Here is a 26,939-nt window from a genome sequence, read left to right as displayed (position 1 = left end):
TGAAGAGTTGCACTTAAACATGGGGATTAGATTCTGAGTTAATATCACTCTTCTGAAGAAGAGCGAGAAGAGGGATCTTGTTACTCGCCACTCTAATTCTATGACACTAACCGGTGACAGCATGGAGAGGCCACCAAACAGCTCCCTCTCTTTCCTCATCCCCAGGGAACATCCCGACCAGAGCAGAACCGGCTTTGGCAGTGAGAGTCTTCTGCTTCGAGGCTGCACCATCAGAAACACCAAAGTGGCTGTTGGCATTGTCATCTACGCAGGTAACTGTGCCTGGACAGCTTCCTGTGTCCCTGTCCTTTACTCTCTCTCCTCCAAAACCTCCTCCAAATTTATCTTCAGTCAGTGGGAACTCACATCAGTTCTAAGGGGTAGAGTGATGTGACTTCCCATTTCTCAGCTAAGCAAACTGAGGCTGGAATCACAGCAGCTCTCTTGGTCCACAGAGACATAATTCAATTCCAAGCTACTGTCACTCATCCAGACAAGACAGGGAGGGGCACTCATGCTCATGTATCCCTAACACTTTTGTGACACTAACCATAGGTGGGATGAAGAACATCTTCTTGAGCCTGAGGAATAACCTCACCAAACTTAGCAACTTCACCTCGTGTGCCTCAGTGTCCTCATCTATACAATGGGAAGAATATTTGTATCTACCCCATAGGTCCCCCATGAGGGTCCAGTGACCCAGCACATGGAAAGAACCCAGCACTGTGTGTAGCAAGTGAGGGCAGGATGGGTTTTAGTTGTTGTTTTTGCAGTTGTTTTTATTATTATCTTTATTCATTTTGTGGCTCCATAGATGGTGGTCTATCTCTCCTTTGCACTTTGATTTTGCTTCCCATTGAGAAAACGTAACAGCAGCACTTCTCACAATGATACCTGAAGTATTGGAAGGAGGTCTTGGGACTGCTGTATCCCCAGTACCTAGCACCTGGCACTCCATGGGTACTCAGTACGTGTCTATTGTTACGTGAACAACTGCAACTTCTTCTGTAGCGGAAACACAGTCTCCCTGGAGTGTCTGCCTTCCCTGGAAGTCTCCAGAATACGTTTCCCTGGATCTTCCACTCACTGGGACACCTTGTAGTATTTCATTTGCTTGTTATTTTGTTTGATTTGATTTGTTTTGGTCTGAGTAGACTCCCACTTTGCCACTACAGAGAACAGTATGGAGGTTCCTGAAAAAACTAAAAATAGAATTACCATATGACCAAGAAATCCCACTACTGGACACATACCCTGAGAAAACCATAATTCAAAAAGACACATGCACCCCAATGTTCACTGTAGCACTATTTACAATAGCCAGGTCATGGAAACAACCTAAATGTCCCTCGACAGATGAATGGATAAAGAAGATGTGGTACATATACACAAGGGAATATTACTCAGCCATAAAAAGGAACGAAATTGGGTCATTTGTAGAGACATGGATGGACCTAGAGACTGTCATACAGAGTGAAGTAAGTCAGAAAGAGAAAAACAAATATCGTATATTAAGGCATATATGTGGAATCTAGAAAAATGGTACAGATGAACCGGTTTCCAGGGCAGAAATAGAGACACAGATGTAGAGAACAAACGTATGGACGCCAAGGGGGGAAAGTGAGGGGGGGCGGTGGTGGTGGGATGAATTGGAAGATTGGGATTGACATATATATACTAATATGTATAAAATAGGTAACCAATAAGAACCTGCTGTATAAAAAATAAATTAATCAAGTTAAATTTTTTAAAAAAAGAAAAATATGTTTTTTAAAAAGTTGTGTCACAATCTAGCTGGCTTTCCCTAATTTGGGGGAGGGATGTTATATTTGTCAGCTTTCAAGGGTCTTTGGCAATGGAGTTCAATGCCATCTGGTAGACCTACTAGACATGGACGCTTCAACAATCCCTACCGCACCAAAAAACCTGCATAGACATGGATTTGCTTCTCTGCCTAATCAGAAACAAAGGTCGGAGTGGGTGATGGGAGTGGTCTGTGAGGAGGCAGATGGAGGGAGAGTTAATCATGACTCTGAGGACTCAGGCTGCCTGGGGCTGAATCACTCCCTGGCTGCAAGTTCCTGGGAAGCTGGTTCAGTTTTCAGCACAAGGAGCATTGATAACCCCTGCCTCCTAGGGTTATAAGGTTCACAATGCCTGGCACACATTTGGGTCTCAGAAAATGTGAGCAAAAATGGTACAAATTGTGTTTAGTGTTACTGTCTAGACCAGGGGTTCTCAACCTCAGCACCATTGCCATTTGTTCCGGATTGTTCTTTGTGGTGGGGGCCATCCTATAGGGTGTTTAGCAGCACCCCTGGCTTCTGCTCACTAGATGCCATTAGCACCACCTCCTCAAAGGTGACAACCAAAAATTTCTCATGACTTGGCCAAGTGTCCCCTGGGGAGAATGACTGGCCTAGAGCTACATTCTCTGCCTTGATAATACAGATGGACAAAGTAGGAGCACCTCAGAGTCAAAGGCCAAAAAAAGGACAAGTGAGCTTTCCAGACGGAAGAGATTCAGTGTGGAGGTATGCGCTCCTCACAGCAAACATTTATTGAGCCCCTACTGTGTACCGGAAACTAATTTAGGTACATTGTGTATATCAGTTCACTCCCCCACCCCAAAACACACAACGATTATATCTCATTTTGCAGATGAGGAATTAAGATACAAAAGGATTAATTCCCCCAAGGTCACATGTCTCCTGAGATTAATTCCCTATAACCCAAGGTCAGGTATCTGCAGAGCCAAGCTCTGTCAGACACTAGATCCCACATTCTATCCACTACACCATACTGCCTCCCCCTTGAGCCCAAATTTTGCCAAAAGAACAGGGGGATCTTAGGAAGTGAGGAAGCAGGTGGGTGAAGGGGGTGGTCCCAGGACCCCTTGTATGGGGTGAGCCTGGGGCACGCAGGAACCATAGCTGTGTCAGCCCCTGCACAGCTGCAGCAACTTGAGTCTAATTTAATAAGCCTAGCATGCTCGCTCCTACGGTTTTGTTGCCGCTTTAAATCCACAAGGCCACCAACTAAACAGCATTAAACCACACACTGCTGGAGCTGATATATTGGTTTTCCCTAATTTTGCACAGAAATATGTGACAGGTCTCTTTTAATTTGACTGCTGAGGGGTACAGCATGGTAAATAAAATTTGGCAGCCCCAAAGGGGAGGCTCTGTTCTAAAGACAAAGGCTCAGTTTGACTCTCAACTCTTAGCTGGGTGGTTTGGGTTCCATGAGTTGTTGGAAGGAGAAATAGACTGGGAGTCAGAATCCTGGGTTCTCCATGTGGCTCTGGTGTCAATTTATTCTTTCATTTGGAGAGGGTCTCTTCTATGTTTCAGTCCTGAATTTCTCTAATTGGAAAAAAGAAAGGGGGGGTGCCTGAATGAGCTCAGTAGTTTTTAAATTTTACTGTCTTTTCTTTAAACAAAACTTTATGCAGAACTCCAGGGTAGGAGAGTAGCTGCCCAGAGTTAATGCTGGGGTGGAGACCTTTGGCCACTACCACTCTTGGACAAGCACGATGACACCTTAGGCAAAGAAGCAAGCATGATAATCACTGGCCTCAAGCACAGTCCTGCCACAGGGCCTTGGCACATACTGTTCCCCCAGCCTAAAAACCTTTTCTCCCAACCCTTCTCTCTCCCTTCAGGTCTCCCTCAAATGTCACCTCCTCTGAGAAGCCTTCCCTGACCACACTCTCTAACACCATCTCTTATTTATTAACCCCTTATTTATTGTTTACTTCATGGGACTTATGGCTAACTGTAATTACCTTATTTACTTGTTTCCCTGTATATTTTCACCAGATGGTGAATCATCTGTCTCACCACTGTATCCCACCACTGAGCCGATAACAGCCCCTCTGCGCAAATTAGAAAAAGATGGCCCTTCCTCAAGACAGCTTACTGTCATTTGCTGCAAATGTGTCCTAGTGGACTTACAGATCTATGACAGCTACAAAATGAGGGCTGCCTCTCGAGTTGTGCAGGGCACAGCCTGTGCACAGTAGCTCTGTCCATGCCCACCAGTGTCTGGCAGGTAGGGGATGTTCAGTAAAAACCTGCTGACCAATTGTGTGAGGTCTCTCCGGCCATTCCCAGAACCTCCCTGCAGCAGGACAGATTCAGGTTAGAGAATGAAGCTTCTCTTGTATTGAAATCTCATGGGAGAAGAGCCAGAGGCAAACAGGGGCCAAGGACTGACGATCTCATTTCTCTCAAAGGCCATGAGACAAAAGCCATGCTGAACAACAGCGGCCCGCGGTACAAACGCAGCAAGATCGAGCGGCGCATGAACACAGATGTCTTCTTCTGCATCGGGATCCTCTTCCTCATGTGCCTCACTGGGGCTGTAGGTATGGAATGTTCTGGAAAGGACAACCCCACAGTCATCTTCTGTTTCTTTGGGCGAGTTGCTGCAACTCGGAGCCTCAGTTTCCTCATCTAAAGAAAGAGAAGCCTCAAAGAAAGCCTACTCTGTACTTTAACAGGGTGCCAATTAAGTACAAATGCAGATGACATTCTCCTGAAAGTCGCATGCACTCTAAATCTTAGGAAGAGCATCTGTCATGTATCTGTCCAAGAAATACTTCCTGAACCCAGGCACCCCCTTATCATGAAAGGGTAACGAGATGAATCAATCACAGGACCGGTCCTCAAAGAGCAGGAAGGTCCTCATAGTCTAGTAGGAGGAAGTCCAACCTGAGAACAGAATCAATAACACCATCTGTTCCCCTCAATGAGGGCGGTACCAGGTACTGTGTTCATTTCCTAATGCCACTGTCAAAAGTCAACACAAATTAAGTGGTTTAAAACAATGCTAGTTGACTCTGTTATAGCTGTGGGGTTCAGAAGTCCAAAGTCAGTTTCACTGGATTAAGACCAAGGTGTCCTCAGGGCTGGAGATTCCAGGGGGAGAATTGGTCCCTTGTGTTTTTCAGTTTCTACTGGCTGCCTGTGTTTCTCCCTTTGAAGCATCTTCTTACATCTTCAAAGCGCATTACTCCAATTTCCACTCACATTTCCTTCTCCTTGTCTGTGGGAATGTGGCCCTCTGCCTCCCTTTTATAAGCGCACTTGTAATTCCATCATTGGGCCTACCTGGATAATCCAGGCTCCTCTTCCCCATCTCAAGACCCTTAACTAAATCACATCTGCAAAGTTCCTTTTGCCATCTAAGGTAGTACATTCACAGGGCCCAGGGATGAGGACGTGGACACTTTAGGGGGCCATTATTCAGCCCACGACTGGGATTATGGGAGCATCAAGGAAGAAAGTCTTGCTGGAGCTGATTCCCAGATGCAGTAGGTGTTCACCAGAGGAGGGAGGTGACAGGAACAGGGTGGGGCGGGCAGCTGTCAAAGGAAAGACAGAGGTCACTTCACCCCAGGGACAGCACAAGCAAAGCACAGCAGCAGGAAAGAGAGTCATGTTATGCAGAGGAGGGTTTGGCCATTTGGTGTGCCAAGAGCAAGGCCAAGGATGGAGACCTGATTAGAACTGGGCCGTGGCCAGGTTCTACAACAGCGAGTTGTAGACACGAGTGATCCGGAGCCATTTCAGTGGATCCTCGGAGGGCAGGGGAAGAGGGGCCCTCACTCTTACCCACTCTCCCCCTCTCTGGCTTAACACTAAGGATGGTTCTCAGGACCCTAAAGGAGACCCCAAAAAGAAGCAGGGAGGATCAGAAGGACGAACTCCTGCGCTGAGTCCAGAACCCCCTGCCAACCCCACGCCAGTGAGCAGCTATAGCGTTTGCGTTTTACCTGCTTTTGTCCGAAATCACACCCATCACTGTTTTTAAAAGACAGTGTCCAGGGAGTCCCCTGGTGGCCTAGAGGTTAGGATTCTGTGCTGTAACTGCTGTGACCCGGGTTCAATCCCTGGCAGGGGAACTGAGATCCTGCAAGACATGAGGTGCGGACAAAATTTTAAAAGATTTAAAAAAGACAGTGTCCAAAGCTTAAGATCTTCCTAGGCCCACAGAGATTTTCTGTGTCACCACAGTGAAGACAGTGGGATTCAGTCTTGTGCATGGCCTGGAGTTTTGAATGAATATGCTTCCCAGATGTGTCTAATGGCAATCCAGGTGAGGGGCTCATGGCTGGAAGGGCAGCACCTGCATGGGACGGAAGCAGGCAAACAAGAAAACGAACTGTTTGTTTTGTGGGCCATCCCTGTGTCCCCGGAAATGCTGCAGAACTGTCAGCTCTGCTTCGGGACAGGTTTTTCAGGGGACGTCAGATCTGGGAGGGACATTGGATATCATCTCACTGCGTCCCCAGGGAAAGGAAGTGAATGATTAAAAGGTCACAGAGTTAGATAAGGTACAGGCCAACCAGAAGCAGCTTGGTAGATTGCCCAAAATAATAAATACATGGAGAAAGTAATTGGGAGGGTCAGGATTCTATTCTGTCTGAGAATAACACAAGCCGCTGCTGGCACCAAATCAAACACAGCCCCCACGGGAGGTGAAAGCTCTCGAATGAGCACCATTCAGGGTCATTTATCACATGTTTGCTTTAATTGTGTGAAGATGGTGTTTCTTTTTTTTTTTTTTTTTTAATTTATTTTTTATTTTATGGCTGTGTTGGGTCTTCGTTTCTGTGCGAGGGCTTTCTCCAGTTGTGGCAAGCGGGGGCCACTCTTCATCACGGTGCGCGGGCCTCTCACTATCGCGGCCTCTCCTGTTGCGGAGCACAGGCTCCAGACGCGCAGGCTCAGCAATTGTGGCTCACGGGCCTAGTTGCTCCACGGCATGTGGGATCTTCCCAGACCAGGGCTCGAACCCGTGTCCCCTGCATTGGCAGGCAGATTCTCAACCACTGCGCCACCAGGGAAGCCCGGTGTTTCTTTTTTATTTGCCCAGAATGTCCTCCCCAGGTCTTTCTGATCACCCAGTACCCACCTGAGCTTCAGAACCCTCCAGGCCTCCTCCTCCATGCAGCCTGCTCTGACTTCTTTCATGGTCTGTAGCTCCTCCGAAGGCCAGTAACCCTTACTCTGTGCCTTACATTTGGCCCTTAACCTCACATCTGTAAGTCTTCTTTCTTCTGCTGTGTCTGATGGTATGTGGCCCAACCTCCTGTGCAAAGAAGTATCTTAGGGGCAGGGCAGGAACCCCTATGCCTTTTATTCCCTATAGTCCCTGCCCTGGGGCCAAGAGCATCATACACATTAGGTTATCCTGTTCTCACAACAACCCCATGGAGAAGGTATTATTACTAATTGACAGATGAGGATGCTGAGATTCAGAGAGCTCGGTGCAAGGTGCACTTATCAATCCTCACTTGATGGGTGTTGTTATCCCCATTTACAGTTAAGGAAACAGAGGGTTCAGTCTGCATCTGGTGCTGTCACTATGGGCTCTTATAGTGTTCCAGGATCTGGCACAGCACCCCTCATGCTAGGTGGGATTTGTATCTTTACATCGGACTCCCTGACTTGGTAGGGAACTCCTCAAAGACAAGAAGTAGGACCGACTCCTTCTTGAATTAAAAAATTTTGGATAAAGGGAGGGAAGGAAGGAGGCAGGGAGGAGTGAGTGAACAGAGATATGGATGGACGGATGGATGGATGGATGGATGGATGGATGCATGGACGGGTGGATGGGTGGATGGGTGGATGGGTAATTGGATGATTGATTGGATGGATGGATGGGTGGATGGATATGTGCATGGGAGAGAAGGACGGACTAGGATACAGGTCTGTCAAGACTTCCCAGCCATGTACTTTCTACCACACAACTGAAAAAAAAACTCTTGCCCCTTTCTCGCTTTCCAACCCCTGAATAACAGGACTTCAACAAAATGTAAGTAATCCCCATGGTAGTCTCCTCTGGGAGGACAGACTTGATGCCTATTAAGAGATAGAAATGTAGTATATATGAAGGACCACTTTAGAGCTAAATGAATACACACACACACACACCCCTATGTTATATAGAAGAAGGATGGGCTCCTCCAAAGCCCACTCATTTCTGGCAATAGGTCAAGGAAGGGCTGATGTAATTGACCAATTTAGGATTAATTGGAGATTTTGCCTCATGCCTGGCTTTGCCTCCTCTTAGGTCACAGCCTCTGGAATGGAACCTTTGCAGAACACCCTCCCTTTGACGTGCCGGATGCCGAGGGCCACTTCCTTCCCCTTGCCCTTGGAGGCTTCTACATGTTCCTCACCATGATCATTTTGCTCCAGGTAGGGGGCCCTCTGTAACGTGGGACTCAGAAGACCCGTGGCCAGTATCTGCACAACTTGGCAAAATAAAGAAAAATCAGCGCTGGCCCTGTGAAAGAACTAACTGGACTGAGATGGGGAAATGTTTATCGCTTTGTTATGGGTCTTTGAAAGTATTCACAACTGGGATTATGCCAGGACCAGCCCTGCCTTGTGGAGGGGACCTTGGCCTCAGATAATAGCAGAGGAAAATATTTATCAGGCTTTTCCATTTAAAAGTAAGATTATAGCAGTGATCCACGTGTGCCTGTCCCTCTGCCAGATCTAAACAGGTAAACCCTTGTGGGAACAACAAAAGATAATGCAGCACAGAGAACTACAGAGAACTTTCAGACCCCAAGCACTGAGAGAAAGAAACCACAGGTTAGTGTTTTCTCATTTGCAAGTTTGAGATGGAAAAAGAGAACCGGCACTATATAGGAGGAAAAATACAAAAACATAGAGCACCTACGAGAGAGGTAAGAAAGGCAACTACTGTAGGTAAACACCTGCAGTGAAGTATAAAGAGACAGATTCAAAAAATCCTCAGGCTCTATAAGTAATCACAGTCTATGAAAAGATAAGGCAAGTTGTAGTTTTGTTTTAACAAAACCCCATCTATGTTTGAGTTCTTACAGTATTTGAGGGTGTTTCACTGTCCTCTTACTGATGAACCTTTTTCATTCATTAGTTCGTTCATTCATTGAGCACAGTAATCCTTTTAAAATGTGAGTCGGGTCATGCTCTCCTCTGCACTAAACCCTCTGGTGGTTTCACATCTACTCAACGTGAAAACTGAAGCTCTGACTGCAACCAACAAGGTCCTAGGTGATCTGGACCCCGACTCCCTCCTGGACCACATCTCCGAGCTGTTTCCTGCACACTCACACACAGGCCTGCTGACTTTCACCCCCGCCCTGTAAGCACCCAGCCACCCATGCGCTGCCCGGAACCCTCCTCCTTCCATAGATAACCTCAGGCTCACACCCTCATTTCTTCAGGTCTCTGCGCAAAGGTCATGGCTTATGACCGACTCCCTCCCACCCTTCACCCTTTTCACTTTTTTTTACTCTTTTTCATGAGACTTACCACTACCCAGTATCTATTTCTTTGTTTGTTTACTAGAATGTGAGGTTTTGTTCTGCTCACTGCCGTTTGCAGGACCTAGAACGGCATGTGACACATAAAGCACCTGATAGGTACTAGGTATTGGATCAGTGGGCAGTGATCAACAATGAGTCTGAATAGGAAACAAACTTATGGTTACCAAAGGGAAAAGGGGGGGAGAGAGATAAATTAGCAGTTTGGGATTAGCCGATACACACTACTATACATAAAATAGATAAACAACAAGAATCTACTGTGTAACATATTCAAAACCTTATAATAAACCATAATGGAAAAGAATATATATATGTATATTATATACATAAAACTAAATCACTTTGCTGCATACCTGAACGCAGCACAACATTGTAAGTTAACTATCCTTCCAAAGAAAATGAGTCTGAATACCCGTCAAAGTGGGCAGCAGTCTTTGGTGGCATAGAGATCCGAGGGGCATCAGGAGACTCTGGACTGAGGCATCTAGAGCTCCTTACCTCCATCTGGCTCAGTCATTAAACAAGCAATGGTGAGTGCCTACCCCATACTGGATATCTCTGGTTGAAGAAGGCGTATCTCTTTTTCAGATGACCCTAAGAATGCCAAGGGAGGCGTGAGGTCATTAACCTTTAATTTCTCAGAGAAGGTCCATCATGTGAGCTGACCTGAGCTTTCCATGAAATCGCTTTGCTACTCCCATCACCCAGTGAAGGTTCTGAGTTGGGGGACCAGCCCGTTTTCTGATGCGATGGGAATTGATCTCCCCACAGATACTGATCCCAATCTCCCTGTACGTGTCCATTGAGCTGGTGAAGCTCGGGCAAGTCTTCTTCCTGCACAACGACCTTGACCTGTATGATGAAGAGACCCATTTGTCCATTCAGTGTCGAGCCCTCAACATCACCGAGGACTTGGGCCAGATCCAGTACATCTTCTCTGACAAGACGGGGACGCTGACCGAGAACAAGATGGTGTTCAGGCGTTGCACCATCATGGGCCACGAGTATTCTCACCAAGAAAATGGTACGAGGGCTTCCAGGGGCTCCCACCCCTCTTCTAAAGGAATTGCCCCTGCTCTCCTGAGAGAATGGTGATAAAAACCATTATCCTGGCTCCCAGCAGAGGCTGGGAGTAGCTTCCTGCATCCCTGTGGCTTCCTTGTCACAGATCAATGCTGTTCTTATCACTTGTAAACTTTCATTTGTTCACAAAGGCTATCAGTGATCTCCTGTGTGGTAGCCCTCCAGTCAGTTGATCTTTGTCCTTGGTTGATCTTTGTCTGGTGCCATTTACACACAGGATTTTTATCTGTCAGGAATGCACTGGGGAAATGTCCAAATTATGTGCCAGTCATGCAGCCAAAGTTTAAGAATTTCTCAGGTCCCCTTACCTGACAGGACAGGCCCAGGTGTAGGCACATGGTGAGATGTGATACATCCAGGAAATGCCCTCCATGCTAACTGATCTCTTAGATTTTCACTGACGCAAAGCTTTGCCTTAGGGGATGTGGCTATAAAATGCCTGGAATGTCATCTTGCATAGACTGAAGGTGGCCGACAGAGCTGACTGATCCCCTCAGCTCCCTTCCCCGACAACACACACACACACACACACACACACACACACACACACACACACACACACACACACACACACTTCCTAACTAGAAGAAACTCACAAGAGCAGCATTCATTCTTTTGAGTGGGAGGGATGGAGAAAGAGAAAAGAGGGGATATTATAGGCTGTCCAATCCCCTTTGCCACAGTGGTAACCGTTTACATGGAGCTTCTAATCTCTTCTTAATAATAATACAGCTACCACTACCAGTCCTTAGAGTATGCTAATCACTTTTACATCACTATATCATTAAGTCTTCAAAACAACCCTGTGAGTTAGGTACTTTTTTATAACCCCTAATTGAGGAAAGAGAGGCACGGGTTATGCGAAGCTCAAAGTCACATAGCTAGGAGGTAGGAGAGCCAGGATTTGAACCTGTGCAACTTAGTCGCACCCCTCTATCACCAGCCAGGGTAGCCAGCTGCCTACTCTTAGCTCCACCCCCAAAGTCTGGCATCTCCCCAACCATGATCTGGCCAAGGTATGACTGGCGCAATAACGGGGTTCCTTTCCTGCAGCTAAGCGGCTAGAGACCCCCAAGGAGCTGGACTCAGACGGTGAAGAGTGGACCCAGTACCAGTGCTTGTCCTTCCCAGCCCGAAGGGACCAGGGACCAGCAACAGTAAGGGGCCAAGGAGGGTCCCAGCCTCTGAGGAGGAGCCAGAGTGCCCGGGCACGCATCCAGGGCCACTTGCGACAAAGGTCCACGGGGCGCTGTGAAATCTCACAGCCCCCTGTGGCCTTCAGCAGCTCCATAGTAAGTCCCTGCCTTTTCCTCTTTGAATTGCTAGTGGCCCGTCTCGGGGAGAGAAGGGGGAGGGCTCTAGGGTATGAAAGAGAAAAGGGTGTATAAACCCTGAAGAGCTCTCAGAATGGCAGCTCTTGGTCTTGTATGTAATCTACACGGGTTTTGGGGGGGCATGTACGATTCTTGTTAATTTCAAATGTTCAATGTTTAGAAATTGGGAGATTTCTAAATGGAATTGAAAAAAGTCTCCCCACTAAGCCAGCATTTCCTTGTGGCAGTAAGTGGTTTGAATGAAGTCGGTGCTCCTGAGCCTGGGCGTGCCGTCCTCAGTTCATCACGGTTCCTCACCCCCTCTCTCTTTATCCTCATCCCTGAGCTGAGGCCCAGCAGCATGTTCATTATGCATTTGTTCCAAAATACAGTTAAGAGGAAAAAGAAATATCTGACATGTCCATGTTTCTATAAAGTGGAAAAACAAAAGATGAGCCTGTAAGGCTTAGGTTTCAAGAAAAATGGGAGAATGTATTTATTGTGATAAAGAGTCTTAAATTGTTATGAAGCAAAGAACATCTCTGTCAACTTTACTCAGTCCACCTCACTCCCTTAGGCTAACTGCCAGGCCCCTGGGATGTTCGACTTTGAAACTTTGGGGCTTTCTGCATCTGGTCCCTCACGTTTGATCCATTGGGATAGTTACCACTAGACGTCCAGGCAGCAGGTGAAGAAAGTGAGTTCTTTCCCCAAGATGACACAGCGTGCCCAAAAAGTCAGGGCCAGAACCAGGGCCTCTGACTCCTGTCTCATCCCACTTTCCTCTGCACCAGGCTCTTCCTCTGGGGAACACATCATCCAGAGTCTTCTGCACTTACAGAAAAGGCCTCAGGGAGCCCCAGGTATCTTGAACAAGACACACATACAGAGGGACTGAAAGTGCTATTATCCCGTTATTAGAACATTAGATTTTCAAAATGATCATTTTGGTGAATTTCCTTCCAGTCTTTTATTTCCCCCACTAATACACACACACACACACACACGTGCACACACACAAACTACATATTTTAACATTTTTGCAGTCATAGTACACATAAATTATAGCTGCTGGGTTTTTTTAACCTGACATGATATCAAGAGCCTTTTCCACATTGCTCCCTAGTATTCATTACCCAGGGCTGTTTTCTGACTGTGACAAGAAGTGCTGTGAGTCTGTATGCTCCGGGTTGTTGTTTACCTAACTTTAAGTAAGTACAACTTAACTCTCTTATGTTTTTATCATGCACAGCAATGCAACAGTAGCAAGGAGAAAACAATAACAGTGTGTTAAGACATATGATGTTTATAAACCTTCAAGAAGAATGATCCATTGATGCCTTTGGGAAGATTTTGGTTTTTATTTTTCTTTTTGATTTTCCCAAATGAAGTAACAACAGGACATGCATATTGTCAAGTCTTTCCTTCTTTAATTTAATTCTGTCCCTTCTGAATGGAATGCCCTTCCCCTCAGCTCTTTACCTAAATATTTGGACAATGAATTCAGTGAATTCTCATTGGGCACAAGTAGTAAGTCTTGCACTACTGGTGTCTTTTGGCATCTTCCAGTTCTAGATACCACGGGCATCCCGTGTGTCCGAGAATGTCTCCCCCAGGACATGGGGGAAAAAAGGAAGCTTTCCTGTGTAGATCTCATTTGGGATACACAGATTCATTGCCCAGCCTGACAAATCTCAGCAGCCCAGAAAAATTGTAGCCCTGAGTCAGTCAGTATAACTTTTATTCGGGACCCTTAGCTGATGGTCAGTGAAAGGGACACGTTAACTTCTGAGCTGTCTCCCAGATCCTGGATGTCATTGTTCTGCCCTGGCTGGCACATTCCAAGTCCAGTTCTAACTAAATTCATTCAGGAACAATAAGGAAATTGACACATAGAGTAAGACCCAACTCTTGTTGCCTGGGCAGGAGAGGATGGTGATGTGTTCTCTTTATGAGCTGCTAAATATGCTGTGCTACAAGTCAGGCTGAAAATCTGGGGTCAGTGGGACAATACCATCCTGGCTATTTGTTAGGGAGGGCACTGGGCCAAGGGTCAGGAAACATAGGCTCTGATTTCAATTCTGCTGAGGCTTGCTGGGTGGCCTTATGCAACATGTTAAATCTCTTTCTATCCCTGTTTCATCACCTGAAAATACGTTGCTTACAACTCTCACTGGCTGTTCTAAAAGTCAAATACCATGATGCTTGTGCTGACCTGCAAGGTCGCTGCCAGCTATGAATTAAGCACATTTGGGGTCAAATGTCCCAGGTTCTCATCTTTGCTCCACTGTGTATTAGCTCTGTGACTTTGGTCAACTCACTGAGCTGGAAGCCTCGATGTTCTCATCTTGAAAAGGGATTATCGTTATGCCTCGTGAGTTGATTCTGAGGATTTAATTCTTAAAGCTCATGTGTTCTAGACAGATGGATAACTAATAGAAGTTTTAAATGACTTTTCTAAAGGAAAGCTGTCTGCCTTGGACAAACATTCACATAACTGATGACAGGGAGGGGAAATGGGAGTTTTCATAAAACACAGTGTCAAGCTCTCTCCCCTGAGATTCTGGGATAGTCGGTCTAGGGTGGGGCCTGAGCATTCATGTTTTTATTTCTGATGATTCCAGTGAGCAACCAAGATTGAGAAACGCTCTAAGCATACCATCACCCCACTGGAAAATAGTCTTCATTTGGCTCAGACAGGCGCCTTCTACAGCTTGGGAGGCGTTGGCTAAAGGGGGCGATTTATGTTGCCTTAAAGGGCTCTGACACTAACCTGTAAACTCTCCGTGGCCGAGTGGCAGACCCTTGAGCGAGTCCATGGAGAACGTCCGTGGCAGCCCCAGGTGGGTGCCCTGGCTCCTGGTTCCCGCTCCCCCCCCCCCCACTTGGCAGGCTTTCTGTGTTGCTTCCTCTTCCACCCGCCCGTCTGGCAACCACTCTCATTGGATAATCTCTTGGCAAAACCAGTGCTTTACCTTTCCTTTGTAAACTCAGCCAGAACTTGCCTCTGAAGCCCCAGGGATGCCAGGTCATGGCGGAGCTCCCAACCCCATTCCAAAGAAGCCCATTGCTCTGAACCAAAAATAAAATGAACATCGACAATAACAACCACTACAACAAAAGCTGGCTTTTTTCTTTTACTACAAAGATCAAGGAAGCATCTGTTATTGTTGTCTAATTGGCTGCTCTAAAATCTGTGGCTTTAGGGTGGGGTAATATTCTTAGGAAAGTGGTGAGTTCTGAGCCAGCATTTAATAGTCCTGGCAGAGGGAAAATGAAATGCCTTTTCCCCCCTGGTCTGTAAGCAGCCAAGATTGGAGTAAGAGTCTTTGTTTAGACATGCCACTTGGAAAAATGTTTTTGAGTCATCAGACCAAAGACTATTTTCCTAATCATAAAGTTTGCATCAGGGCCATTTAGGCTCCAAACCCCACCACCTCTCCCTTCTGTGGGCACGACCCCTCCCTCCTGTCTGGAAAGAATGCAATAGAGGGAAGTAAAGGCGGTGTCTTTGGCCCTCTGCCTCCTTTCTTGAAACTTGGTCTTCCTTTCATTCTTGGGAAGATATTTGTGCCATACTTATAGTCTGCTCTGTGTTGACAGGGACAGGCCACATGCACAAACTCCCACGGCAAGGTTAGGTAAGAGTCCAGATTTAACTAGTCAAGCGTGCAAAATCTTTTAGTAAGTGATGTGACCACACGGGGCAAGAAATGGATGAAACCTGTCTCAGCTTTGCTTCCCTTAGCTCCCAGGGTCCCAAATGGGGGCACACAGCTGTGGTGACCCTTTTCACAGAACTGGGTCTTACAAGATCTGGGATACTTCTTTCTTTTTTCTTTTTTTTTTTTTTTTTATTGAAGTATAGTTGATTTACAATGTTGTATTAGTTTGTGGTGCATAGCAAAGTGATTCAGATAGATAGATGGATAGATAGATAGATAGAGACATATTCTTTTTCATATACTTTTCCATTATGGCTAATTACAGGATATTGAATACAGTTCCCTGTGCTATACAGTAGGACCTTGTTGTTTATCTGTTTTACGTATAGTAGTTTCTATCTGCTAATCCCAAACTCCTAACTTATCCCTACCCACCCCTTTTCCCTTTGGTAACCATAAGTTTGTCTTCTATGTCCATGAGTCTGTTTCTGTTTCATAAAAAAGTTCATTTGTATCATATTTTAGATCCACATATAAGTGATATTATGTGGTATTTATCTTTCTCTGTCAGACTTACTTCACTTAGTATGATAATCTCAAGGTTCATCCATGTTGCTGCAAATGGCATTATTTCATTCTTTTTAATGGCTGAGTTACACACACACACACACACACCTTCTTTATCCATTCATCTGTCGATGGGCATTTAGGTTACTTCCATGTCTTGGCTATTGTAAATAGTGCTGCTGTGAACATTGGGGTGAATATATCTTTTTGAATTAAGAGTTTTCTCCAGATATATGCCCAGGAGTGAGATTGCTGGATCATATGGCAACTCTATTTTTAGTTTTTTAAGGAGCCTCCACACTGTTTTCCACAGTGGTTGCACCAATTTACATTCCCACCAACAGTATAAGAGGGTTCCCTTTTCTCCACACCCTCTCCAGCATTTGTTATTTGTAGACTTTTGATGATGGCCATTCTGACCAGTGTGAGGTGATACCTCATTATAGTTGTGATTTGCATTTTTCTAATAAGTAGCAATGTTGAGCATCTTTTCATGTGCCTATTGGCCATCTGTATGTCTTCTTTGGAGAAATGTCTATTTAGGTCTTCTGCCCATTTTTAGATTGGGTTGTTTGTTTTTTTGTTGTTGAGTTGTATGAGCTGTTTGTATATTTTGGAAATTAAGCTCCTGTTGGTCACATCATTTGCAAACATTTTTTTCCCAGTCCGTAGGTTGTCTTTTCATTTTGTTTATGGTTTCCTTTGCTGTGCGAAAGCTTTTAAGTTTGATTAGGTCCCATTTGTTTATTTTTGCTTTTATTTCTTTTGCCTTGGGAGACTGACTTAAGAAAACATTGGTATGATTTATGTCAGAGAATGTTTTGCCTATATTCTCTTCTAGGAATTTTATGGTGTCACGGCTTACATTTAAGTCTTTAAGGCATTTTGAGTTTATTTTTTGTGTATGGTTTGAGGGTGTGTTCTAACTTCATTGATTTACATTTACATTTACAGCTTTCCCAACACCACTTGCTGAAGAGACTGTCTTTTCTCCATTGTATATTCTTGCCTCCTTTGTCAAAGATTAATTGGCCATAGGTGTTTGGGTTTATTTCTGGGCTCTCTATACTGTTCCATTGATCCTTATGTCTGTTATTGTGTCAGTATCATGTTGTTTTGATTACAGTAGCTTTGTAGTATTGTCTGAAGTCTGGGAGGGTTATGCCTCCAGTTTTGCTGTTTTTCCCCAGAATTGCTTTGGCAATTCTGGGTCTTTTGTGGCTCCATACAAATTTTAGGATTCTTTGTTCTAGTTCTGTGAAAAATGTCATGGGTAATTTGATAGGGATCACATTAAATCTATAGATTGTTTTGAGTAGTATGGCCATTTTAACAATATTAATTCTTCAAATCCAAGAACATGGAATATCTTTCCATTTCTTTGTATCATCTTCAATTTCCTTTATCATTGCTTAATAGTTCTCAGCAGATAAGTCTTTCAGCTCCTTGGTCAGGTTTATTCCTAAGTTTGGTTTTGGTTTTGGGTTTTTTTGATGCAATTTTAAAAGGAATTGTTTTTTTACTTTCCCTTTCTGATATTTCATTGTTAGTGTAAAGAAATGCAACAGATTTCTGTACGTTAAACTTGTATCCTGCTACCTTGTTGAATTCATTTATCAGTTTTAGTAGTTTTTGTGTGGAGTCTTTAGGGTTTTCTATGTATAATATCATGTAATCTGCATATAAGGACAATTTTACCTCTTCCCTTCCAGATTGTATATCTTTTATTTTTCTTGTCTGATTGCTGTGGCTAGGACTCCCAATACTATGTTGAATAGAAGTGGTGAGAGTGGGCCTCCTTGTCTCATTCCAGATTTTAGCAGGAAGGCTTTCTCTGTTGAGTATTATGTTGGCTGTGGGTTTGTCATAAATAGATTTTATTATGCTGAGATATGATCCTGCTATACCCACTTTTGTAAGGGTTTTTATCATGAATGGATGTTGTGGGAAACTCTCTTCTTGCTAGGCCACTGGGTTTTTTTCCCTGGGGCTCCTGTCCCATTTGGGAAAAGCTTACCTTAATAATCCACATGCTTCTATTTAAGCAAATATTTACTAATATTGAGCTCTCCCCATTCTTGAACCAAACTCAATATCATCAAGGCCACAACCTCATCAAGGGCAAAAACATGACTGCCCTAAATAATACTTCAGCCTTCAGCTCCCCAGCAACTGGGAAAGTTTGTTTCCACAATAGCAATACAACCACGTGGCTAAGTATTCAAAAGGAACCAAAGGGCAAATGAAGAGAGTAAGCCTCCCTCCCTCCTCTATTCCCCACCACCTCAGAGACAACCATTATTTGTATATTCCTGTGTCTTTGCCAGAGGTGCTGTATCTATATAGAAGCAGGCAAGTGGGGAGTACACATAAACACATTCTTTCCCACAAACAGGAGCATAGCATACACACTGTTTTGGACTCTGGACTTTTTTTTAACCTAATGAATCTTGGGGACTATTTCATATATGTAGACAAACTGACGGATATTCAATGGAGAGCCGTTCATCCCATTTTTAATGGCTGTTAGAATTTGTTGGATGGTCGAGCCATCACATGTTTATACATGTATATAAGTTTTTCTATGGTATTCTTAGAGCATAACTGCTAAATGGAGATTGTGTGCATTTTTTAAATTTGGATTGATACTTCTCAAGTGGTTGTACGAGTTCAGACACTCACCAAAGCAAATAGAAGGGTCTGCTTCCTCCCCTTCTTCCAAGTCTTTGTATTCTCAGTGTCTACATTTCTTTAGAATAGCCTTTCATTTATTGTCAGTTGGTCAACAAATACTAAATAATATGGCAAGTACTCTTCTAGACACTAGGGATATAAAGTCTAACGGGGCATTGTTCCTGATTTCAGGCGCTTACAGCCCAGTAAAGGGGCAAGAACCCCAGTGCCTACAGGACACTGCTCTCAGTGCTGGGGTGTGTGGGTGCAGAGGTGCTATAGGAGCCCAGAAGAGGTGCACCTACATCAAACTAGGCATCAGGGGGCTTCCTGGAAGGGTTAGCATCAGAGCTGAATTTGAGACAAAATTTTAAAGGTTAACCAGAGCAAAGAGAAGAGACCATCTAGCGGGGAGAGTGCAGGTTGTTTTAGGGGAGACATTCTGCACAAGCAAATGGAGACTTGGGGTTCCAAGGAATAGCTGGAATAAGAGGCACAGGTCGGAGAGAGGTGAAGGAGGAGACGGAGGCATGGGAGGAACCAAGCCTCAGAGTTTGCTTCCAGGCCTACGCACCAGGGTTCCTGTTCATTTCCACCACTGGCTCTGTGGGTTCCCATAGCAACAATCTTTTGCACCCAATTAGTGATAGTCACCAATATGACCATGAGTGAGCCGTCACTAAAACTGAGAGGAGAGTAATGGAATGGAGCTTGGCCTTCTTCTCCCAGCCTTCAATGCAGAACACTCCTCAGTCAGAGAGGAAGTGGGAGTGATAGGGCAGCCCTATAGCCTAGAGCCTTGCTACTCAAACTCTTGTCCTCTGACCCCCAGCAGGAGCACCACTTGGGAGCCTGTAGAAATGCAGATGCTCAGACCCCACTCCAGACCTGCTGCATCAGCATATGCATTTAAATAAGACACCCAGCTGATTTGTGTATATGTTAGAGTTTGGGAAGTGCTGGCATCGTGTTTAAGGGTTTGGGTTTTGGCATCAGCAGAACTGGATTCAAGACCCAGCTTTTTAATTGATTTTGGGACCTTAGACAAGTTACTTATCTTCAGTGAGCCTCATTTGCCTCATAACTAAAATGGGAGAATGATAATAGCTATTTTGATGCTGTTATAATGATTACATGATGTACATGGAAGCACTTACCAAAGCCCCTGACTTTGCTATAAGTTGTCAACAGATATAATCTGATGATAATAAGAGGATCCTTGAGTGTGTGGTGTGAGGTCAGAGATCACCTTCCCCAAAGAGGGTTTATCTGAGCTTCAGGTGTTCTGCAATAGAAAGAAATCCAACCAGTTGGGTGCCCAGCTGCCACAAAGCTCTAATCTGAGCAACTGGTAGCCCCACAAATGTATATTTCTTTTCCTTCAGAGAAATAGACTAGCCAAAGGGCCCGGAGGGGGTTGGGGGCACTGCTATCTCTGTAATCGTCCTACATGCCAAGTTCCTAAATGTTAATGAACCGGACAGCAAACCAGTGGGCTGTGGACAAAGGGAACCATGAAGAAGCTTGCCCTGGAGAAACAAGTCTGCGTGCCTGGATAAAGCTTCCCTGACATCTGTCGCTGACACCTGCAGGCTGGGCCTGCTGCCGATGCCGGAGAGAAGCAGGCCCTTTGCAGAACTTTTTTTTTAGTGCATTGCTATATGATTGGGTGAAAATATACTAAATAAGAGTTTTAACAAAGAGCCCCCATGGGTTAATCAGTGGTGAGGTAGCATGGCGTCCTAGATAGGAGTCAGGCAACAAAGGTTTGAGTGAGTGCCTACAGGCTGCCAGGCACCGGGGACACATCACAGTCTCTGCCCTCATGGCACTTAGAGACTAGAGAGTAATGGACATGCAATACATAACCGTTAAATCATTTTAACTGTGTCACCGTTTGGAAATACATAATGCATAGCTTGGAGCAAAGCAGTGTGCTGTCAGAGGCCGGAGTCAGGTGGTGTGAAAACTGTCCTAGTTCTGACCCTGATTCAATGTGCAATCTTGGGGAGTTCACTACCCTCCTCCCTGGCACTCAGTTTTAGCATCAGGAAAATAGGGGATTTGGCCTTGACCTCCAAGCTTGTTCCCAAGTCTGGGTATTTTTGGTAAGGGTTGAAAGCGTCCCATTCATGTACCCCTGCCAAAAAAAATGAAATCTACTTTCTGATAAAGATCCCCATAATCCCCTTTATAATCTCATGGACTCCCTGCTGAGCCCTAAGGATTAGATATATAAGCCCATCAGTTGTATTTGGGATCCCAGACACTAAAGATGCCAACTGTCAGCAAGTATCAAAGGCCACTTCCTTCTCGTGGGAGATCTTGCCTGGCATGGAGGTTAAAGAGCATGAATTCTAGAGTCGGACTCTCTTGAATCAACTTGCTGTGAGACCTTGGGCAAGACACCTAATCTCCCTGGGCAGCAATTTCCTCGTTTGAAGTACAGAGGTAACTGGGAGAATAATAGTACTCAATCGATAGTGTGCCGTGGGGATGCAGTGAGATAGTGGATGTACCCAGAACATAAGAAACCTCCACGAAATGGAACTGTCATTACTATTATCAGAAATTGGCTCAGAGCTCCGTGAGTGATGTTGGTAAACCGGATGGACCCTGGAATCTGGTTAGAGGAGTTTGCACGGGAGCATTAATGAGGGAACATAGCTACTTTACCACGACCACAGAAAGGAAGACCCTAGGCTCGCAATCAAGGGGTCTGACATCAATTCTGGCTTTACAATGACTCCTTGGGTGACACTGGTCAAGTCAGACATCTCTCTGGGTTTCAGTTAAGTTGGGGCTAGTTTCGTCTCAACTTGGGACTCTGAGAACCCAGTGAGATCACATAACTGACATCGTTGGAAAGGTAGGATTAGCTCCATCACGGTGCGTTCCTGCTATGACAACTGCACTCAGAGGCAGAGAGGATGGATGGTTCCTGCTCCTTCCTAAGCTTTCTGAAAATAGGGTCACTGCACGGGGTGGATGGCCCACCATTACTTATTACAGGGCAACGAAAGGAAATGCAGACTTGACGCGGTTTTACTCGCACTCTTCCTTTTAATAAAAAGGCTTGTCCTCTTAAGATGGTATAAGCAAGTTGGAAGTGTAGGTGTTGGCTCTGGGAAAGCCCTCCAAATGACGGTCAGAACTCTTTACAGTGTGAGCTCCACCCGCAGTCCAGTTCCCCGATCAAGCTGTGCTGTTGCAAAACCCGACTCTCATCCCTCCAGCCATCCAGCACCTCCGCGTCAGTCTGGGTTTCCTCCCCTGTGGCTCTCGCCTGTGCCAGCAGTCCCAGGGAGGTTAGAATCTGACTTCTGGAGTCACTGCAGTTGGTAGTCAGAGAACACAGTCTGAGGACTCTTTCCCCACAGGAGGTTTTTCATCTCAACTTGGGGTCTTGTTTGTAAAACTTGCTAGCTTGTTGGCCCTCAGTCTTCACTCTGCACTAATCAGTCAAGATTCCCTCAGTCCATCATTTCCAATCATTGACTCTCTTCTAAACTTTAATTGACCTGTGAACTCTGAACATTGATAGAAATGGCTTTATGTGGAAACTTCTTTGCAGAATGGCTTTTGTCATATCTATGAAGAGCTAGTGTTTATTGAACTTCTGCTTCAAACAAAGCAATCCTTGGAGTTCCAGAAGATACAACTTCATGGAAAAGGCAGTCTCTGTCTTTCAGGCTCTTGGTTTATCTCTAGAGAGATTAAACATGGACATAAGAAAACTGCATTTAAAATATAGGTCAATATGTAGTGAATTCTAGAGGGATGGTGGAAGTGGCAACTTCTACAAAGATGTGGAAAAACTGGAAATCCATGAGTCAGATCCAGCCCACATGTTTTTTAAAAAAGAAAAGAAAAAAAACACAAAAAACAGTTCTCACATCATCTCTACTTTATCTTGAAAAATCCAGAGATTTGGCAAAATGTACCAGCCCTGGAGCATGTTAGTAGCAGAGCAGTCGCCCCCTTTTAGATGGGGTGGGACTTGCCAGGTCTCACAGCCCCCCCATCCCATAGTGTCCTCATCTGTACCTTGGCCAGCTTCCCTCATCCGCCTCACCCTGACTCTGGTGCATATTCTGCATTCAGGAGCCTGCTACTGTGGCTCAGGAGACAGAGAACTCACTGTGGGCTGGATCAGATCTCATGGACCCGTGGAGTTTCCATGGTTATTGAAGTCTAGGTAGGATTTGGGTAGACAGGAGAGGACTTCAAACAGGCTGTGATCAGAGGCATAGGAGGGGAGGATACCCCCAGGAGGCAGAAAACACACCACCCGGCCTAGCTGAGGGTCCACAATGCAGAGTGGTGGGAATCAAGAGTGGAAATGCAAATGGGAAAGAATTTAGATGCCAGACTGAACTGATCGTGTTTACAATGAAGACCTCCTGGAAGTTTTTCAAGCTCAAGAATACCTTGAGGGAACTAGTATTTTAGGAGGACGACTGCGTGATGCATATGAAGGGGTTGAGAGAAGAGAGGAGAAAGGCAGCCACCTCACTGTAGAGGCTGAAGCAGAAAGCCAAGCTGGAGGGCTAGAGGGTCTGCGCTTGGCTGGAAACATCAGGAATGAGGGGTAAATGGCGGGGACACCCTGTGGGGAAAGAACTACCAGAGCCTATAACTGATGGACATGTGGCGTTGAGGGAAAGGGAGGAACCAAATCACACTCTACAGTGACCAGGCCCAGGGGAGGGGGGGACGTGCTGGATTCAGGACGCAGGGGGGTACTGTATCAGCCTTTCCCAGGCATGAAAGAATCTGCCGGAGGGGGCTTTCCTCCCCAGTCCCTTCAGGAAAGACTCTGACCCGGGCCTTTCTCTCCCAGGAAAAAGATGTGACTCCAGATAAAAACCTCCTGACCAAGGTACGAGATGCAGCCCTGTGGCTGGAGACCCTGTCAGACAGCAGACCTGCCAAGCCTTCCCTCTCCACCACCTCCTCCACTGCTGACTTCTTCCTGGCCTTGACCATCTGCAACTCCGTCACGGTCTCCACGACCGCAGAGCCCCGTCAGAGGGTAAGGACCGCTGATGGTAAGGGTGGGATGGATGGGAGGAGGGGGAGCGGGAGGGGGTAAGCCCTGCACAGGGGGACAGGATACTTGGGTCCTAGCCACACTGTCACCATTTCATCACTGTGAGACCTTGAACAGAGCTCTTCTCCTCTCTGGGCCTCAATCTCCTCATTTTTTAAATAAAATATTAAAAGTTCCATATGAGCTCTCTATATAGGTTCACATTTTTGTGTCTGTCTGTCTGCAGGGTAGATGTTAAAAGTTAATATTTACTGAGCACTTGCTGTGTGCCAAGCTCCATGCCAAACATGTCACCTGCACTGTCATTTAATCCGCACAGCCCAACAGTCCTAGGAGGTATGTCTTTGGATTTAACAAGTGAAGAAACAGTGGCGTGGCTCAGAGAGCTTGAGGAACTTAAGGAAGGACGTATGGTGAATACACGGCAGAACGATCTGTACGATTCTGTAATAATATCACGGTATAGTGGTATCTGCTTTTTAATGGAGGGTTAAAAAAATAATTAACACCATGTGTGAAGTTCTGCCAGTTTGGAGATAATGCACCTGGATGGCCACTCATAGGACGTTATACTCTGAATTATTTTTCAGTACAGAAGATAGATTTATCTTCGATTATCCACATACTCTCACCCAAGCTCCCTTGTAAGTGAAAAATAAGAATAATTGGGTGTTACAAGATGTGGCCACAAAATCAAGAAAAAAAGGGTTCATCCAGGCACCAAACCAGAGCCCCCATTATTACACCCAGATTCTAAACTACCCTGAAAAGTCGGCAAGTAATCAGAAGTCTTCAGGGAGTTTTGGGAACACAGGAAGCATTATCTGAGAAATTCTCCCTATTTTCAAGAGAGAAAGAAGTACCATTTGGGGAAGGACAGCATCCAATTCTCAATTTTCACTTTAATGGGGAGGCTTTAGCTGGCAGGTAGCTCAAGAGCCCAATCCCTGGAATCAGACGGACCCAGATTTGAGACCCAGCTCTGCTATCTACACCCTGGGTGATCACAGCCAATTTAACCTCTTTATGCCTCAGTTGCCTCATCCAGAAATTGGGATAATGATAGGATCCCCTAGCGTTGCTGGGAGGATGAAGTGAGATGTTGCGTGCAAAAATAAAGCAGACGAGGCGCTGGTAAGGGTGCAGGGCGTGTGAACCCCTACTATGAGTCTGGCTTTTGTCTCCTTTGCTTTGCTTTGCTTTGCTTTGCCCATGATCAGAGTGGGATGGTCATAAGATAGAGGAAAATGAGTATCGCCAATCCCTAGGAAGTCAGGGCTGGAAGGAAACCAATGGCCCAACTCCCTCATGTTATAGGTGGGTAAACCGAGGCTCACAGAGGGGAGAACACTTGCCCACCATCACTGAAGGCCCACCTAACTCACTGATTGCAAAATGAGATTCATAAGACAGCTTGATAGTTTTCCCAACCTGGAGAGTCATGGTCTCCTTCCCTCCTCTACCACAAGGTCACAGTGCCACCCTTGACCAAGGCTCTGGTGACATCCCTGGAGAAGATTCAGCAGCTGTTCCACAGGTTGAAGCTTTCGAGCCTCAGCCAGTCATTCTCGACCACCGCACCCTCCGACATGGGCCTGGGGGAGAGTTTGGGGGCCAACATGCCCACCACGGACTCTGAAGAGAGAGACGACACGTCTGTGAGCAGTGGCGGCTACTCCACCGACGGCGGCTCCAGGAGCAGCACGTGGGAGCAGGGTGACGTCCTGGGGGCGGGCCCGGGTGCCTCCCTGGAGGAGGTGCTGCAGGCCCCGGCCCTCAGCCTGGCCGGCCCCGAAGTCTGTTACGAGGCCGAGAGCCCGGATGAGGCTGCCCTGGTGCACGCTGCCCGTGCCTACAGCTTCACGCTGGTGTCCCGGACGCCCAGGCAGGTGACCGTGCGCTTGCCCCAGGGCACCTGCCTCACCTTCGATGTCCTCTGCACCCTGGAGTTTGACTCTGTCAGGAAGAGGATGTCCGTGGTCGTGAGGCACCCGCTGACCGGTGAGATCGTCGTCTACACCAAGGGTGCCGACTGCGTTATCATGGACCTGCTGGAAGACCCAGCCTGCGGTGAGGCCACCTCAGCGGGTTCCGAGAAGAGAGGGCTTATTTAACAGGCGGTGTGGATGGTAACCAGGGGCTCAGGTTATAGTGTTGCTCAGTCCGGCAGGTCCCAACTGGAGCACAAACCCTCAAGATGCTCTCCTCAGAGCAGCTTGCTTAACACACACTGCTTTACACGTCTCCACGACCTGGAGAATTACAGAGCTCATTATTAACTTATTAAAGGCTTTGTTTGGGCAGTCTTGTCATAGAGGAAATTCTTTAACTTTATTTATCCCAGTTTCTAGTTTTCCAGACTCATTTAAAGATGGACTCCCCATACACAATTTTTTTCAACCAGGACCTCCATTAACATACCCTAGAACACACTGTGGTTTTAACTCTTAGTTTTGGAGAGAAGCCAACTGAACCTAAAGAGGGAAGTGACTTAAAAGAAGTGGCCCCAGCTAACCAGTGGTAAATCCTATGTGGAGGCGTCCTGAATCCCAGTTCAGAGCTCTTTCCATGCTGCCAGAATTCTGCATCAGGCTCGGATCACTCTGGGAAGCCTCAGGTGGTCCTCTTTATCATCCCTTTCCCCAGCCTCCCCCAGATAGATTTTCATAAACTTGCTCCAGGCCAGAAAAATGTTCCAAAGTCCCTACATATCAATGTCCAATTTTGGAACAGCATGTATTAGTGTGCAGCCGCTTCCTGATTGCTAGCAAGGAGAAGACAGTTATGGGGCTGTGATTCTCCCAGGGTAGTAGATTCTAGCCAAGCTTTAGAATTGCCCAGGCAGCCCTGTGCCTCCTGAATTATCAGCTATGGATCAGAGCCAAGAGGTTCATGGAGATTGATGAGTGTTTTGAATGGGAAGGGAGCTAATTAAGTCTCTTCATCCCCAGTCTCTGGCAGACAAGTGAATTCAGTGTTTCCGAGTCAAGGGTACCACGGCATTCTATCCCTGGGCAACAGCCTTCCACACTGCCCTGGAGATGTTTCTTTCTTTGTTCCTCACCTGATTCCAAAATGGATTACCGATGCCTCCAATAAAAAACACATAGACAGTGTTACTGTAAGACTTGCGAAGCAAAGATTTCAAAAGGAGGGGGAAAGAATAACTTCAGGGTTTAATATATTTACAGTGTTTGAACATTCAATTTGACCCTGAGGTTCCTGGTAGCCTGAGCAAAAATGTAAACTCAAAG

At 45.9% G+C, this 26,939-nt stretch overlaps 1 protein-coding gene across 6 annotated transcripts in view; it reads left to right on the top strand.

Moving 5' to 3' along the window:
* ATP10B (ATPase phospholipid transporting 10B (putative)) overlaps positions 1 to 26,939 on the top strand; it is a 298,840-nt gene that overhangs the window by 222,358 nt on the left and 49,543 nt on the right. For all 6 annotated transcript variants that reach the window (XR_014241061.1, XM_082378751.1, XM_082378750.1 and 3 more), the window contains 7 exons: positions 166 to 272; positions 4,238 to 4,369; positions 8,083 to 8,210; positions 10,103 to 10,355; positions 11,468 to 11,706; positions 23,476 to 23,667; positions 25,155 to 25,755. Coding sequence is in view for 5 of the 6 variants with exons in the window: in XM_082378751.1 (XP_082234877.1) it covers positions 166 to 272; positions 4,238 to 4,369; positions 8,083 to 8,210; positions 10,103 to 10,355; positions 11,468 to 11,706; positions 23,476 to 23,667; positions 25,155 to 25,755 (1,652 nt within the window). In the remaining variant the exon portion in view is untranslated. The remainder of the gene's footprint in view (positions 1 to 165; positions 273 to 4,237; positions 4,370 to 8,082; positions 8,211 to 10,102; positions 10,356 to 11,467; positions 11,707 to 23,475; positions 23,668 to 25,154; positions 25,756 to 26,939) is intronic.

The sequence above is a fragment of the Balaenoptera borealis genome (assembly GCF_965194805.1).
Source record: "Balaenoptera borealis genome assembly, chromosome: 2".
NCBI classification, from domain to species: Eukaryota; Metazoa; Chordata; class Mammalia; order Artiodactyla; family Balaenopteridae; genus Balaenoptera; species Balaenoptera borealis.
Note: the sequence above shows the minus strand (reverse complement) of the source record. Positions and strands in the feature narration are given on the sequence as shown.